Source organism: Festucalex cinctus, chromosome 6 (assembly GCF_051991245.1).
Source record: "Festucalex cinctus isolate MCC-2025b chromosome 6, RoL_Fcin_1.0, whole genome shotgun sequence".
Taxonomy (NCBI): Eukaryota; Metazoa; Chordata; class Actinopteri; order Syngnathiformes; family Syngnathidae; genus Festucalex; species Festucalex cinctus.
The window spans coordinates 30,049,071-30,067,326 of record NC_135416.1 but is presented as its reverse complement, the minus strand read 5'-3'; the positions used below and the strand labels follow the sequence as shown (position 1 = coordinate 30,067,326).

Here is an 18,256-nt window from a genome sequence, read left to right as displayed (position 1 = left end):
TTTTACCGCACTTGAGCCTTGAAAGTAACTGTGGATGGTTACATTGAAGGATGCGCAGGTCAGTGATTAGGTCAATGCACTGCATTTCCTACGCCTGTTGTTCCAAAATGAGCGGGGTGACTCAAGCTGGTGTGCTCGGTGGTAAATTTCGCTTTAAAAAAAAAAAACACCCAGAAGGGACTTTAGATAAAACAAAAGTAATTTGCATTTAATTAATTAATAATTGCTGAATTGCACCCAGTTGATATGATGCTCTTACTAAATTTATGTCAGCATTCAGCACGTTCTTTGCAATATAATTGCTGAATTGCACCCAACTGATATGATGCTAAGTTTTGAGCAATACGCACGTGCATGCAATTGCGTACATACATTTAATCAATGTTTGCAAATGACTGAAATAATAAAATGTGTTAATGTCAAAATATTACAGTATTTTGTATCTATTTTATATTACGCGAATACGCAAGTAATTTAGCTAATTAATCGTGATTAATCAAAATTAAAAAGTGTGATTAGTCAGATTAAAAATTTTAATCGTTTGACAGCACTACTTTAAATGGTAATTTAAAAAAGTAATTACTACACTTTACCATGTAGGCTTTAAATGTTAATTTTAAAAATTGACTACACCTTACCATTTTACTATTACTATTTAGTATTGTGTGAGTGTACACAAAGCCCTGGCAATCATATTTGTATGAAATTTATGTTGTAAACAGGCTTATACTGGAAAGCACTGTTTCTCAGCCCTGGTCCTCGAGTATCCCGAACCAGCCTGTTTTCCATGTCGCTCTGAGCCAACACATCTGAGGATCGTTACCAGGCTTTATGCAAGCATTCTGTGATCGTTTGAAACTGCTGTGTTGTCTGTTGGAGACATGGAAAACAGGCTGGATAGCGGTACGTTAGGACCATGGTTGATAACCATTGCTGTAAAGCTTCATTGTTGTAAAAACATTTTAACTTTGCTCCATTAATTTATTTGAATTTCATGGAAATTCAATTCTACTTCCTGCAGTTTGAATTGGAATTGCAATTCTGCTTCCTGTTTGCCACTTGAATTAAAATTCAAATTAAAGAATTTAATTGGACTTTAGTGGTCATTCTCATTTCAATTCTTAATTTTGTTCACCCCTGGTTTGGTCACATTCGCAAGCTGTTCCCCCTGTGCAGGGAAAGTCATCAACTAACTTTGGCCGCTTTTGGCCATTAATGTTGATTCACAGATTATTCTGCCCTTCTCTATTTCAGATGTACTCTGTCTGTTTTAGGTCTTCGAGAGTTAAGGGTTGCTGGACTGTCCTGGTCATGCTTGTCAGCATTGGTCTCTCCTACTCTTCCCTTTCTTCGACTACTGGATCTGCGCTGGTGTGAAGGCATTAAAGACACCCAATTTAAAGAGCTCCTCACCCATCATGGTCAGATTCAACACAAATGAGCAGGCTCACAGATTTTCTACGTTTCTATACACTAACATCATGGCATTTTAACCCCCCTTCCCCCCAAATTTAGGCCCAGAGTCATCTCGCTGCAGACTAAAGAACATAGTGGCACTGCACCTGTCTGGTCTGGATATCAATGAGTCCTCAATAAGACTTATGCAGCGTCATATGCCACACTTGGAGAAGCTCGATCTAGCTCACTGCAAGAACATTACAGATTCTTCAATAGCTTTGCTGGCAGCAGGGGGCACACACACCCGCAACAACCTCAATGAACTCATTTTATCAGGTATTACTTTTATATTTTGTAATTATCCAGAGACTGCATTCAACTATGAGACCACTTTCATTTTGCTTTCATTTTGCTTCACACAGTTTTCACACAACTCATTCAAAGCTAAAAACATAAATACTGTATGTCTGTCAAAACATAGCCTCCCGCTCCCAAAGATGTATTTATATGTCTTTCACGTATTTATATGTGAGAGTGTACAGGGGGGTGGTCTCACAGGACAGAGGGAATACATGAATATTGTGTACTTTATGACGTTTTTGCAATTTGTTATGGTGTTAGGTATGGGTACATGGGTTTTTCAGAAAAACACCACATAAAAGTTGGGGTTGACCCCTGGTGGCTGATATGCACAAATTTAAAAATGGCCACCAATAAAGATTAGAATGTCATATCTCAGCATATGATGCACTAACTAGATCCTTGTGCTACACCACTTTTTCTATGGCCTTTGTTGTGAGGAATCAATTTCTGAACTCTTTCTTTTTTAATTTCCCCCCAATTTAAAGGGCCTGTTCAAGGACAAAGGCCCTAACCCTAACCTCCTAACTCTAACCACCCACCATACTATTTTATCAGGAAATATTGGAATTAGAATAAACAAATTCCTCTTCCCAAAAACCCGAATATCGATTTGCATAATTGGGTGCAAAGCAAGCTCCCATTGCTGTACCTTTCTGTTGTTGGTACATTTGGTTGAGAAACAAGAAAACATTGATGCATTAAAGTCCACTTTGTTAGTGCCACGATAAATCCGGGAGGTGGCATTTGTTCGGGAGTGTCATTAGTCCCTCCTCATGTGCAATAATGGTATAGAGAGTCAAAATTCATAGTAATCAACTATCCAGGGCCAATGGTCTTTATTTCCTTCAGTTTATTGAAAACTTGTGTACTGTCCTAGGGGATTAGACTGTAATGGAGTATAGTACTCACAGTTCATCAGCTGCCTCATTGCCTCCATGAGGTATTGGTCTCTCCCCCAGACAACTATAGCGCCTCACTTATCCGCACGTTTAACGACAATTTCTTCATTTTTAGACAGCTATTTCTGTACCTTTAGATAGATAAGTGACTCTTCTTGTTGATGTAAAGAGTTTGTCTATTTCATATGTCACTTATTTTATAAAATGTATTTAAGGTTGGATTGCTGATATTTGGCACAAATGTGGATTTAGGCTTAAAGTTTATGGGACACGAAAAAAAGTCACGCTAAAAGCATTTAAAAAAAAAAAAGAAAAAAAAAGAGTACAAGTACAAATAATATGAATTCAAACATTACTTTGGTAAAAATGCAATGACAAAGGCTTGTAAAAAATAGATATTTTCGTGAATTTCCAAAACATGGCAGCTCACTGGCGATGCCCTCTTTTTCCGAGCCTGGACACGGAAGTTTGCAAAAACAATACGAGGATATGGCGGAGAATGACACGGATAGTGAGGTGATTTCTGACTCGACATCAAGTGTAGAGTTGGAATTTGACATTGCCGACGACGAACAGTCTTCAGACGAAGGCATTTCAGCTCTAGAATGTATCCAGCCGTATCGGTTTGACTTTGTGCAAACTTGAGTTGAGTTGTTAATTTGAACAAGGGCCTCTGACCATTACCCTCTTTCGGTGTCTTTTTTTTTTTTTTTACTCAACAAAAACATTAAACCTAGCAACCACAAGAGGGCGCTTAATGACTGCACAAATTCAAACTAATACATCTGAAGGGCAGAATAATCCATATCGTTTGATTTGGCACCTTCTGCTACCCTCCTTTACCACCATCATTCTCCTCCTCATTCTCATTTTGTTTTAGAAAATAATCGCTGTTGCTTTCTGCAGACATCCCGAGCTCAACATGTCAAGCTAACACTACCGGAACAAAAACAAACAGTCAGGGTGGTGAACGACGAACTTACGGCACACGATAGCGTGCGCACGCGCACGTCACAGCGAGTGTCAACAGACAGTAGCAGAAGCCGGTGCCGTACATTTCGGTATTTCCCTTGGGTATCGAGTCCTCTCGGTGCACTTGTATGTCCCGGTGTTGGTACTGCGCGCGACTCAAAACAATAACTCCCGTGACGATCCAATGCATGAATTCAAACTTCACACAGGTATGTCCCACAGCCAACACACCAGCTAAGCTAAAAGCAAATCGCAAGCGTCTGTTTTTTTTCCCTGTCAATGTACACAACTAACATGACAAGCAGATAGGAGAACTGAGACGTGCCCGCAATGAACGTCATCAAACTCAAAATGAACCACAGCAAAAAAAAAAACTGCTGTGATTGATACATTGTATTTTGTCTCTATACCTATGTTTGGGCGCCATCGCTAGTTCTTCTTGCAGTGGTGAATGTGTGTAGCTCTGTGTTCGATCATCGGGTAGGTCACCACAGTCTGACTCCATCTCTTCAGCCCAATCTGTCTGTGTCTCAACTGCCACCGTTGACTTCTCGTTCCACTCTTCTGCATGGATGGTCTGATTTGCCACGGTCACCAAAGAGCTCTGCGTGGACCAAACTGTCTGCACTCCTGAAAATATGATTCCATATACATATGTATCATGCAAATTATATTATTAGAGATGATGGTAACTTTGATAACATGTAATCAAAATCAATTACAGTATTACAATAGACACCCTGACCCTTTTAGGTCCTTTCGGTCAAATCAAGACTGCTACAGTTCTTTTTGATGGCAAGGCTTGACATGAAGATTCTTTTTGCTTAAAAAAAATAAAATAAACATTTCTATAAGAAATAATGTTGAAATACAGTAATAATTAGACCTATGAACTACGGCGATTTCATTCTTTACAAAAATGTACAATACAATTGTAAACGTACATGACAAAATTAAATGCTCGGTGGGGGGAGCATTATTATTGTTTTACATAAATTGGTTTGTTATCAATAATCACATATATTGTACAGTACATGTAGTCACATTTTGGATGCAAAACACCTGATGCATCATCCAAGTCATCTTCCAATGTCGCCGGTGTGGCAGTTTCCTTTGAAGCATAGTCCGTAAGCATCTCATCAACCATCTGAAACAAAGTTTGAACTGTGTTAACTTGGGCATAATGCCTTCAACACAACACAATACATAAAAATACAATAAAATTGACAACAAATGAAAAAATAGCAGTTCCTTGTTATAAATTGGTACCTTTTCATTGACTGTGTATTAATTTGACTGGTTATTTTTTCCGTGCTAAGCCTTCATGCGGTATCGCAATTATTATTTTTTTATTTATTTATTATTATTTTTTGGATCAAGATGGCAGACAGTGCGCCAGCGACTCTCCTCTTGATTCAGCTTTATTTCCTGATAACGGTGCTTGGTACTGTTCTGAGTGAGTCAAGACTCGTCTACGAACGTGACTCCTTGTTGGACCTTCAGCAGAACGTCGACGTTTCGGGTGTGTTCGAGCATGGTTGGGAGAAACAGTTGCCCCCGCTCTTGGCGGAATTCCGGCTGAGCTCTTCCGCGTTCGTGCGCTTCCTTCTTGGGAGAAGCGGCGGCGGCACCGGGGAAAACGCGGCGGCCAGCTGTTGAAGCTAAAGCGGGTGCTGGAACAAGCATCGTCCCCTGCTCGGTCCCGAATGCCTGGATGTACTCCATTGTGACGTATCCCGGACTCTGCTGGTTCCCGGCTGCTAACGATTGTCGGCTCGCCTGGAAAGCCTCGGCCGTGCTGACCTCCAGCTTCTGAAAGAGCTTCCCCGAGGCCGCCGAACGGAACAGCCACGCACCCCTGCTGCTCCCACAAGGATCGCGCTATTAAATGCACGGTCGTTGACAAACAAAACCTTCATCCTAAGGGAGTTCTTTCTCTCAAAGGAGCTGGATTTCCTATGCCTGACAGAGACCTGGGGCCTCATTTATAAAGCTTGCGTACAATCAAAATGAGGCAAAAACTCTACGTACGAACATTTCTGCGCCAAAGGTGGTATTTATAGAAAACAAACTGAACGTGAAACTTTACACACCGCCACGTCAAGTCTGGACCTACCGTACGCAATCCGCACATTTTGGAGAGATGGGAAAACAGCGACACAATCAGCTTTGTGGTGGGGCGGAAAGCTGCACGTGAATAAAAATCTTAAACAAACGCCCGTCTTCTCCTATTCATCACCTATCTTGAAAAAGCCTCATGCAGCAAATCACATTAGTGACAACTAATGTGGACACATACTAAACGCATTACATCATCGCGACGCGCAACAATATGCATCTATCGTAACTTCACCCGCCCGCCGCGCAATTGCCATTAAAGGCTAAATAAAACTATATTGAAACAAGACGATAAGAATTTAAAAAATGAAATAATAATAATAAAAAAAAACTAGGAAAATAGTCTTGGTGCATCTTTGCTGCGTAGATAGGGTTTTGTCACGCAAGTACAAGAAAGAAATGCGCGCGTCAGCCATAAACGTTCACAATGCGATCCATGCAGCCGTGATTCTGGATGAAGCTCCATAAGCAACACATTGGTAATATTAACAACAATAATAGGGCGGCCTATAGATCGCCTAATTTTGAGACAATTTAGTATAAGTCTGAGTAAAGACAATAGTGGAAGTGGAAGCGGTAAGGAAAATGGATGGGTGGGTCGATTATTTTTATTACTATTATTATTTTTTTTAATTACAGTATTTTTTTTTCCGTCTTAAAAAAAAAAGAGAAAAAATCTGCTTCTGTGCGCCCTGCGACGGCATCTTTCTGTTTTTTTTTTTATAGGACCTACTGTTCACACAAAAATTCTATGTACATCACGGTGAATTTAGCCTTCTTTCTTTCCTTTCATTGACGATCCAAATTGTTTTGATTTGGTGTTCGCCAACACGTGCTGCTTTTTAATACGCAGATGACTTGATTTCCATTGCCAAATATGGGGTGAAATAGGCGGACTTGAGGCGGGGAATGGCGTGGAATCTGCTGCGCACACCGGTTGAGATCGTGTGGCATTTATAAAGGGAACTAGATAGGCAGATGTGTGTGTGTGTGTGTCTACGCATGGTTTTATAAATCTCAATTTTTTTCTGCGTACGTGCGTTTTGAGTTTCGTTCGTACGTACATTTCTGCACAGGTTTTCACGCACAGTTTTATAAATGAGGCCCCTGGTCTGTCGCCAGTGACTCCACCGCAATGATTGAATTACTACCGCCAGGCTGTGCTTACTTGGACGCTCCGAGGACGTCAGGAGGAGGTGGTGGAACGGCGAGTATTTTTAAAAACAACTATAAATGTAAACAATGGTTGTTTTCCACACCAATCAACAGCTTTGAAGCCACTTTCTTTGAAGTCGGCCAAACTGTGCTGTGCTGTGTCATCTACCGACCTCCAAAATTCAATAAGGACTTTTTAAATGACTTTTGCAAATCTTGTTGCCAAAGTCATACTAAAATATGACCATATCCTGATTATGGGGGACTTTAATATTCATTTGTGCTGTCCTGATAAACCACTGGCTAAGGACCTTTTAAGCCTCATTGACTCATTTAACTTCTTTCCGTGTGTGTCTGGTCCCACACATGAAAAAGGTCATTTGACTTGGTTCTTGCCTATGGTCTCCCAGTGTCAAATCTAAAAATTATTGACAATGTGATATCTGATCATATGACTGTCTGCTTTAATGTGAATTTTTAGCCTACTGCTTCTGTTACATCGGCTACTCCTGAGTCAACGCGTAGAATGTTTCACCCCCTCCCTGCTCATCAGTTCTCTGATACCTTTGATGAGCTTTGTATGCCCACTTCAAACACGGAAGAACTCAGCTCTTGGTTCCCCTCACGCTGCCTCAGTATACTTGATTCAGTGGTTCCATTCAAAAGTGTGCGACCCAAAGTCAGACGTGAGCCCTGGTTCAATGAAAAAACGTGTGCAGCCAAACGGTAGTGCCGCAAAGCTGAACGAAGGTGGAAAAAGCACAGATTGCAGGTCTCCTATCAGATCCTGAAAGAAAATTGTCGCTGTTACCAGAATACAGTGAAAGAGGCAAAAAAAGAATACCTCACAAATATCATTCAGGCAAACAGTCATAATCCACATGTACTATTTGAAACTATTGATTTAGTATTTAAACCTCCTCAGCCTACATGCACAAACTCTTCCCTCTTCCCCTGAAATGTGCAATAACTTCCTTCAATTCTTTATTGATAAGATTGACAAAGCTAGAGCACTCACTACCACCACCATCACTTTTGACCCTTCCATTCAGGTCCATGGCTTGGTGGTGGTAAACTCATTTGAAGTCATTTCCCTGAGATCTCTAGAAGATGTTGTCCACCAGATTAAGCCATCTGGCTCCCCATGTGATTCTGTTCCCCCTCATTTTCTTTAAAGAGGTTCTCCCGGCTATCAGCAATTCAGTTCTGGCTATTATCAACAGTAGCCTATCTTCTGGCGTAGTCCCCAAACAATTTAAACATGCTGTGGTGCAACCACTCCTGAAGAAACCCGGTCTAGACCAATGTGTGCTGTTAAATTTTAGGCCCATTTCCAAACTGCCTTTGTCAATGAGAAGAAAACAGAAGTGATGGTCTTTAGTCCCAGCGGTTCTTCTCATTCTGCCGACCTGGGTCCTCTGGCACAATATCTGAAGCCAACAGCCTCAACCTGGGTGTCAAGATGGATAGTGACTTTAAACTGGACCGGCAAATTGGCGCTGTTGTCAAATCCAGCTTTTTTCATCTTAGACAGCTGGCTAAGGTAAAAAAAATCTCTTATCTCAGCAGCACTTAGAAATGGTAATCCATGCCTTTGTTACATCTCGGCTGGATTACTGTAATGCACTTTATTTTGGGATCAGCCAGTCCTCCCTGCAGCGTCTCCAACTTGTCCAAAATGCTACTGCTCGTCTCCTTATTGGTGCCCGTAAGAGGGAACACATACCCTCTATTCTGGCCTCTCTTCACTGGCTGCCCGTGAAATTTAGAATCCACTTTAAGATTCTTGTATTTGTTTTCAAATCTCTAAATGGTCTTGCCCCACCTTATCTCGCCGAGCTCTTGCACTCCTCCACACCTTCCCGGTGCCTCAGGTCAGCAGACCAGACTCAATAGGAGGTACCGAGGGCTAAGCGGAGGCTTAGAAGAGATCGAGCTTTTGCTGTAGCCGGTCCCTCCCTTTGAAACGACCTTGCACTAAATATTAGACAATTGCCCTCTTTATCCTCTTTTAAAACGCGTCTTAGAACACATCTGTATTCTTTGGCTTTTGTCGCACCATGAGACTTGCTCCTGGTGTTTTGTGGTGTGTATGAGTTTGATGTTTACTTATTTATGTAGTTATTTATCTCTTTAGCCATCCATCCATCTTCTTCCGCTTATCCGAGGTCGGGTCGCGGGGACAGCATTTAGGAGAGAAACCCAGACTTCCCTCTCCCCAGCCACTTTAACCAGCTCCTCCGGCGGGATCCCAAGGCGTTCCCAGGCCAGCCGAGAGACATAGTCTCTCCAGCGTGTCCTGGGTCGTCCCCGGGGCCTCCCTCCATTGGGACATGCCCGGAACACCTCCCCAGGGAGGCGTCCAGGAGGCATCCAAAATGGGCATCTGCCCGAGCCACCTCAGCTGGCTCCTCTCAATGCGAAGGAGCAGCGGCTCGACTCTGAGTCCCTCCCGGATGACCGAGCTTCTCTACCTATCTCTAAGGGAGAGCCCGGACACCCTGCGGAGGAAACCCATTTCGGCTCTCCTCCCTGGGCTGCCACCCAGCCTGGACTGCACCCGACCCCTTTGGCCCCTCCCACCAGTGGTGAGCCCGTGGGAAGGGGGACCCACGTTGCCTCTTCGGGCTGTGCCCGGCCGGGCCCCATGGGTGCAAGCCCGGTCACCAGGCGCTCGCCAGCGAGCTCCGCCTCCAGGCCTGGCTCCAGACGGGGGCCCCGGTGACCCACGTCCGGGCAAGGGAAACGTGCTCCAAAGTTTTTATCCATCATAAGGGGTCTTCTGAGCCGTGCTTAGTTTGGCCCCTCACCTAGGACCTGTTTGGGTAACCCCGCCAGGGGCATAAAGCCCCAGACAACATAGCTCCAAGGATCATTGGGACATGCAAACCCCTCCACCACAGTAAGGTGCCGGCTCACGGAGGGGTTATCTCTTTATTCACTACTTATTTATTTACTGATGTAAAATTTATTTAATTGTAAAAAAAAAAAAAAGCTATTCACACTTCAAAATGTTGGTTTTGTTCTTGTTTACTGCAAAACTGATATTTATGTTTATGTATGTATGTATGTACAGCACTTTGTATACAGCAATGCCTGTTCTTAAAGCGCTTTATAAATAAAGTTGAGTAAATACCACACGTCGAGTAGAAAAATGGACGTGAACGCGGATGTCATATTTTCTTCTGGACAACTGGGAATTTATTTTGACACCCGAGTTTCCGAGTTGAGAGAACTATTAATGGCAAGAAATATTAACATTAAAAAGGGCGTTAACATCCGCTAGCACAGCAGGTTATTTTAGAATCTATACAGTTACGTAGCATACATAATTTTGCTATAACAACAAAATCACATGGCCAGAACATGGTCGTAATTAGGAGTTTCTCAGTTGTAAGGTCCATCTTTCCCGTGCTCTAACTTTATAGATTGTTGTTCTTACCCGTTTTACCCGATGGCCGCTAGGGCTGAGCGATATGGACCAAAACATGAAAAATGCTCAGTTGTTCAAATAAAATATAAATGCTACGTAACCATTTTAAATTAAAGCTCTGTAGGTAGACAGTTAAATAAAAATGTCTTAAAAATATCCTAAAAAGGAGGACTTCCGGGTAGTCGAACAAGATGGACGCATAACTGCGAGCTCCCGATTGTCGGTTTACTAAAGTACCTCCAATTAAAGAAAATTGACACAATTGTGGGCTCACATAGAATATGAAAGGAGGGAAACAGAATCGGAGTCATAGGGTCGGAAAGAAGTTAAGTCAAGTAGGTGAAAACAGCGAACTCAGCGGTGACGACGAACAGGCTAATGAGGCTAACGGGGCGGAAGCTAACATGGCTACTCAAGACGTAATGCTTCAAAGCTTCTCACTTCTTACCCAGGAGTTTAAGGACTTCCAAGCAGACTTGAAACAAAACCTCGTTGACTTCAAGCCTGATGTTAAGCTGGCGATGAAAGACGACCTTGCCGAATTCAAGAATGATGTTTTGAGAGAGCTACAGAGCCATAACGCTAGCATTGCGAAGGCGCAGTCTCGCATTGTCGAGTTAGAATCGGCTTGTCAATCAATGAAAGATACGCTGATTGTGGTGGTGAAAGAAAACACTGACATGCAAAAGAAAATTGTTGATTTGGAAGGCCGCTCTCGAAGGAACTATCTGCGAATTTACGGGATACCGGAAGAGACAGAAGGAACATCGATGATTGACTTTGTGAGTGCTTTGCTTAAAAAGAATCTCGCTTTGCCGCATGACATGGAGCTCCAGATACAGCGGGCACATCGAGCACTTGGACCTAAGCCAAATACACCAACGGCTTCTCGATCGATCATTGTCAACTTCCTACAGTTCTACGTTAAGGAAACGGTCCTCAAAGAAGCATGGCGGAAAAAGATTGAAGTCAACGGCAGGCGGATTTACTTAGACAACGATTACACGGCAGACGTCATGGGAAAGCGGAAGGCATATGGCCCGATAAAAGCAGCGTTGAAAAAAGGGCGTTCGCTTTATTGGGATACAGACTTCGAATCTACGAAAGTGCGGACGAGGTCGCCATGGATTTGGCCGAACGTGGCATCGAGGTGACAACAACTGCAAGAGACGGGACGGCTACGAGGGAGAGCACCGCGGCGGCTCTTGAGTAGGGCTTGAAGGAGACGTCTTCATGGAAGCGGTCTGCCGCGCGGGTTACAACAGGACAGCGTGCCAAAGAGAAGCTCACCGAGTTCAGACGCAAGCAACAACCATAGTTTCTGATAATGGATAAGTAGAACACCTTTTTATATATGTTTGTATGCTGGGTTATAGCTTTGGGTGGCTCAAGGGGCTAATGTTAGTGTTGTTGGTGATACATATTCTAAGTTTAAATAGTATATTTGTGTTGTTTTTTTTTCAAAGGTTCATAATGTTTTTGAAAGTTATAATGTTTATGTCCCATGGCCACCCACGCAATGTAAGACCTTATGACGAAAGTTTTTATTTATTTATTTTTTATTTATTTAAGTAAACCGATAGAGGGGATTGCATGTGGAGAGTTTATGTTGGACTTTTCTAGTCAGTCTCCGGTTTTGGGGAATACTAGGGGGGGGTCCCCTCAGGCTTGAGGTATCTTGCCCCCCTCCCACCAACAGGGAGCAAGAAGGGTGGCGGAATACACCCTTGTTTTGTGAAGTCACAAGTTTTGATGTTTTGCAAATGTTTAAATGTTTATGTTTTTCCTGTTTTGGGGCCTGGACTGCAATTTAAAGTGATGGTGAGATATGACGAGGAATAATATTAGAATATTGTCATTGAATGTGAATGGTCTAAATAATCCTGTCAAGCGACGTAAAGTCATGACAAAGCTACGAAAAGACAACGCCCCTGTTGTGTTTCTCCAAGAAACTCATTTGTCTGAACAGGAAAATGAAAAGCTGAAAAAGTTTGGTTATCAGTATGTATTCTATAGTGTTTGTCAACAAGGTTGTCGGAGAGGTGTGACTATGCTTATTTCTAACTTGGTCAGATTTGAATGTATTAAAAATATTTGTGATAAGGAAGGAAGATTTAACATTGTGGTAGGAAGACTGGAAAATACAACTGTGACCTTAGTTAATGTATATGCTCCGCCAATGGCAAACATTAGTTTTTTTAAGGCCTTGTTTGACAGGATTATTTTGGAGATGGAGGAAATGCTTATTTGTGGGGGTGATTTCAATATGGTGTTGAATAGCAAGGTAGATGCAACCAATAAAAAAAGAAATTCCACTTGCGTTACTAAACGACTTAAACCCATATTGAAAGAATTTGGTATTGTGGACGTATGGAGGGAGTTGCACCCCTCCAGGAAAGACTATACCCACTATTCAATACCCAATAAGAGTTACGCTAGAATTGATTATTTCTTTACTCTTATGTGTGATTTGTATAGAATACAATTGTGCGAAATTGGTGTGGCTGATTTATCAGATCACTGTGAAATGCACCTTGAAGTCGAATTAAAACTAGAAAAGCGAAATACATTATGGAGGCTAAACGTTGGACTGTTAAACAATAAGTCGTTTGCAGAAGACGCCAAAAAAGACATTGATATTTACTTAGAAGAGAATGATAATGGTGAGGTCAACTCAAATATTTTGTGGGATGCTCTTAAGGCGGTTGTGAGGGGTAAGTTCATTGCTCGAACGACAGCTCTTAAGAGGCAGAAAGAGGACTATTTTAAGAGGGAAAGGGAAAAGTTACTTGATATTGAACAACAACACAAAAACACACGGGATCCTGAGCTTTTGTCTAAAATTCAGGAATGTAGGGATAATTTGGATAGAATGTATAGTATGGAGGTGGAAAAGAAACTCAGGTTTTTGAAACAATCATATTATGAATCTGGATCGAAGGCCACAAAGCTATTGGCCAGAAGACTAAAAAAACAACAAGCAGACAGGATGATTTGTAAAATTAGGGACCCAGAAACCAATAACTTGACATATAATCCGAAGGAAATTAAACCTGTCTTCTGTAATTACTATAAAGAGTTATACAGCCAACCTGAGTCGGCAACTACTGACCAGATGAAAGCTTTTCTTGACACACTAGATCTCCCTTCAATAGGAACGACACAGAATAAGATTTTAACATCGCCTATTTCTAGAGTAGAAATAGAGAAAGCCATTAAAAAACTCAAGCCAAACAAGTCACCTGGAGGAGATGGGCTGCCTTCTGAATGGTATAAGAAATTTGCAGCACAACTTGTGCCCCTACTTGAATCCTCATTTAATTATACTCTTGAACATGGGGTAATACCACCATCTTGGAATGAGGCTTTGATATCAGTTATTCCCAAGGGCAAAGATACAGAAACATGCTCAGGATATAGACCAATTTCAGTACTAAATGTGGACTATAAGATATATACTTCGATTATTTTTAAACGATTTGAACATACTATGGGTGATATTATTGATGAGGACCAGACGGGATTCATTAGGGGGCGCCAAACTCATGACAATATAAGGAAAACGATACATATAATTGATTATATTGTGCGTAACAATTTAACGGCAGCACTGATAAATAAGTCTTGATGCCGAAAAGGCTTTTGATAGTGTTAATTGGGCCTTCTTATTTCAGGTTTTAAAGAGGTTTGGATTCAACGATAAGGCACTTAGATGTGTTAAAGCACTATACGAAAAACCTACTGCACGTATAAAAATAAACGGCAGCCTGACTGATACCATACAGCTACAGCGGTCTACTAGGCAGGGTTGCTGTCTTTCACCAACCCTTTTTGCGATCTTTATTGAACCCCTGGCACAACTAATTAGACAAAACAAGGAGTTGAAGGGGATACAGATTGGCGGAGATAAACACATAGTGGGTCTCTTTGCTGATGATGTTATTTTTTACTTGGAGGATCCGAACTCATGTTTACCAAAACTGATTAAGAATTTGCAATTATATGGTTTCTATTCTGGCTACAAACTTAATTTAAAGAAGACACAAATTCTGACATTTAAGTATCACCCAACTGTAGACATACAAAGGGGATATAGTTTTAAGTGGGGAGCCAAAGACCTGAAATATCTTGGGGTTACTTTAACGAAACGATTGGATGAACTATACGATGCAAACTACAACAAGATGGACGAAAACATTAGAAATGATATTGTGAGGTGGGAAGTTTTTGGGCTAGATTATAGCTCCAGGATTGAGGTTATAAAAATGAACGTACTCCCGAGAATCCTTTATTTATTCCAAGCCTTACCTACTAATATTCCTGACAGACAGTTCCAAAATTGGAACAAAGTTATCTCAAGATTTGTATGGAATAACCAAAAACCAAGAGTTAAACTTGAAACGCTTCAGGCGAGGAAAGACAAAGGAGGAATGGCATTACCTAATTTTAGGGAATATTTCCATGCCGCACAGATGAGAGCGGTGGTCAATTGGTGTGATGAGACTTCTACATCAAAATGGAAAAACTTGGAACGTACTGTTCACGGAAGGGAGATTCAAAGCCTCCTTGCAGGTGGTAGGATGGAACTGGATGACGATAAAGTTATGGGTACCGTAACACGCTTTACATTGGAACTATGGTTTAAGTTGATAAAGAAATTAAATGTAGAAGATGATATTTGTATACTAAGGTGGATAGCATATGATAAAAGGTTTGTCCCTAATAGTTTCGATGTCATTTCTACAATGGATCCCAAGGGGTATAACTGCACTATGTACTATTGTGAAGAAGGGGGTACTTATGCATTTTCAAGACATGCAAGAAAAGTATAGTTTGGTAAACATGACTTCTTTAGATATTTACAGTTGAGGGACTACTACGAGAAGGAAATAAAAAACAGGTTACGGTTGGAGCCTCATGGATTTATTCTAACCGTTGCGGGGGCTTACACCTCGAGGCCCAAAAAGATTGTATCCACACTGTATCACAACTTGACGGAGGGTAGGGGGGAGACTATGTACATCAAACAGAGATGGGAGAAGGAACTTCAAATTAACATTACAGATTAGAATGTGAATGGTTAAGTATGATAAAAACACAGGGCTCCACTACGTCCTCTCGTGTGTGGAGAGAGCACTGTTAGAAGAACATCATTAGGTTTTTTATTACACCTAAAATTAAATATAAATGTCTCAAGGTAGTGCAGCCATGTTGGCGCCGATGTGGTGCAATCAACGTGGGCCACGCACATGTGTTTTGGCTATGCCCAAAGGTGGTGTCTTTTTGGGAAAATGTGTGTAATGCCATTAAGGGGATTCTGGGCTATAATATAATATTTTCATGTGAGGTACTGTATCTAGGCTGCTTGTCAGCAGGTTCTGTATTAAAGGAAGATGGGTACCTTCTTAAGATAATGATGGCTGCGTGTAAAAAGGCCATCACAAAGAAGTGGCTCAGCCCTGGACCCCCGACACTTGAGGACTGGTTCAAAATAGTGGGCCTGATATACGACATGGAACTACTCACACATAGGTTAAGAATGGAAGAAGTCATTTGCCATGAAAAATGGATGAAGTGGACATTGTTTATGCAACGACAAAGAATGGACAAACAGATCACACCACTGAACTGATTGAGCTGGTTAAATATTTAGGATGATTCCAGAGCCCTTGTTACGTCTTTTCTTTTTATTTTATTTTTAATTTTTTTTGTGTATATTTTGTTTTGTTCTTAATGATTGTTATATTTGAAAACTGTTGAGGAAAAATAAAGTAGAAGAAATATCCTAAAAACTATAATCAGCCGATCTTTTAATGACATCTATTCACGAGATCTATCTATCTTTCTATCTATCTATCTATCTATCTATCTATCTATCTATCTATCTATCTATCTATCTATCTATCTCTATCTATCTAATTGTAATTGTTTTAAGTTAATTAGTTTACATGTAGTAAGGTGGCACCTTGAAAAAGATATTAATTAGTAGTTACAACTTGCTTTTATTAATTGTGAGCATGTTTCCAAGATGGCGCCGGTGTCTGTGGCTTGCCGTCTTTTGCTGTCTAAGTTGATTGTCGTCCTGCTGTGTTAATCTATTTTTGTCTACAATGCCGGCTCGCTGCTTGTATATGATCGCCAAACACTGCTTGATCTTCGCCCCTCTGCCAAAGTTTTGACAAAGATCGACTTTGAATGTCATGGCTTTACGGCGTCTCAGCAGTCTCACTTACCCGACTGGATACCTGCCCACCTTTGCCGCACCCTTGCTCCACTTCCTCGACGCAAACGTCGCTGACGCCGGGGCAAACGCGGCGGTCAGTTGGTGAAGTTTAAAGCTAATTTTGCCCGACTTCCCGTGGCTTCCCGGAGGAGAAATGGAGCGATACCTGGCCTCTTTCTACCTCTGCGATCATTGGATCCAGTGGACTCCTGGCTGGCACCTGTCATCGGCTCGGCTGAGGTAACCCGCTCTGGATCCCCGCCATTTGCGGGCCCTGTCTCGGGCTCCGCGATCAGCCACTGTTTCGGACCCGCCGATTCCGGCTCGGTTCAGCCTTGTCAATGCAAGGTCAGTGGCAAACAAAACTTTTATCCTGAAGGATTTTTTTCTATCCCGTGATCTGGATATTCTCTATGTTACGGAGACATGGCTGAGTACTGGTGACTCCTCTCTCATTGAATTGTTACCGCCGGATTGCTGGTACTTTAATTCCCCGCGTTCTTCAGGCCGAAAAGGAGGAGGAATAGCAGTTGTTTTTAAAAATTGTTTTATATGCCGGCAGATTTATCTACAAGTCTCCTTCACAAGCTTTGAACATTGCTTATTTGAACTGGGCCGTTCTAATGTTGTACTGTGTGCTGTCATTTATCGACCACCCATGTATAATAAGGATTTTATAAGTGACTTTTCAGAGTTCTTGGCCGAAATTCTGCCAAAATATGACCGTGTTCTTATTCTTGGGGATTTTAATATTCATATTTGTTGTCCTGATGAGTCAATCTCCAGGAGATTTTTAAATATTATTGACTCTTTTAGTTTTGTGCAGCACGTAACGACCAACCCATGAACTTGGACACACAATGGACTTAGTGCTCTCGTATGGCTTGTGTGTTTCCAATATGGATATTTGTGAAGCTGTCTTCTCTGATCACGCGCCGATTTTATTTAATATTCCTACTCAGCGTAAGGCTGAACTATGCGCTCCTCCTAAGCTCTGTCGTACGTTTAACTCCTCCTCCCCAGTTCTTTTCTCCTCTACTTTTTTGGATCTCTGCGAGGATGACTTTGACTGCTTTGCGTGTTCAAGTATCGACGAGCTGCTTGTCGGTTTTAACTCTGTTTGTTTACAAACACTGGACATGATTGCTCCTTTGAAAACCCGGCGCACCAAATCTGCACTCGAGCCATGGTTAAATGACACTACTCGTGCTGCCAAACGAGAATGCAGGAGAGCTGAGCGTCGTTGGAAAAAAGACAGGCTCCAAGTTTCTTTTAGAATTTTTAAAGAGAGCCTGTTAAAATATCAAAAGACTGTGAAATCAGAGAAGCATAAATATTTTTCTGAAATAATTGCTTCCAACTGTAACAATCCCAGGGCTCTGTTCAAAACCATTAACAGTGTTCTTAATGTTCCTATTTCTGCTGGTTTTGATGCCTCCGTTGATCTTTGTGAAAGATTTCTTAAGTTCTTCACTGACAAAATTGTGTCAACCAGAGCCTGTATTGCCCAGCCTTCATTTGATCTAACTACTCCTATGTACTATTCATCTACTTTTGTTCAATTTGAGCCAGTGTCACTCTTATTATTGAAGAATATAGTCAGTAATTTGAAGCCCTCAGGTTCCCCTACTGATGCCATCCCTCCTCGTTTGTTTAAGGAGGTTTTTGACACTCTTGGACCACATGTCCTTGAGA

At 41.7% G+C, this 18,256-nt stretch overlaps 1 protein-coding gene across 4 annotated transcripts in view; it reads left to right on the top strand.

The window, feature by feature from the left end:
• Positions 1-18,256, top strand: part of kdm2aa (lysine (K)-specific demethylase 2Aa) — a 568,226-nt gene that overhangs the window by 541,706 nt on the left and 8,264 nt on the right. For all 4 annotated transcript variants that reach the window (XM_077524205.1, XM_077524208.1, XM_077524204.1 and 1 more), the window contains 2 exons: positions 1,275-1,421; positions 1,516-1,734. In XM_077524205.1, the coding sequence (XP_077380331.1) occupies positions 1,275-1,421; positions 1,516-1,734 (366 nt within the window). The remainder of the gene's footprint in view (positions 1-1,274; positions 1,422-1,515; positions 1,735-18,256) is intronic.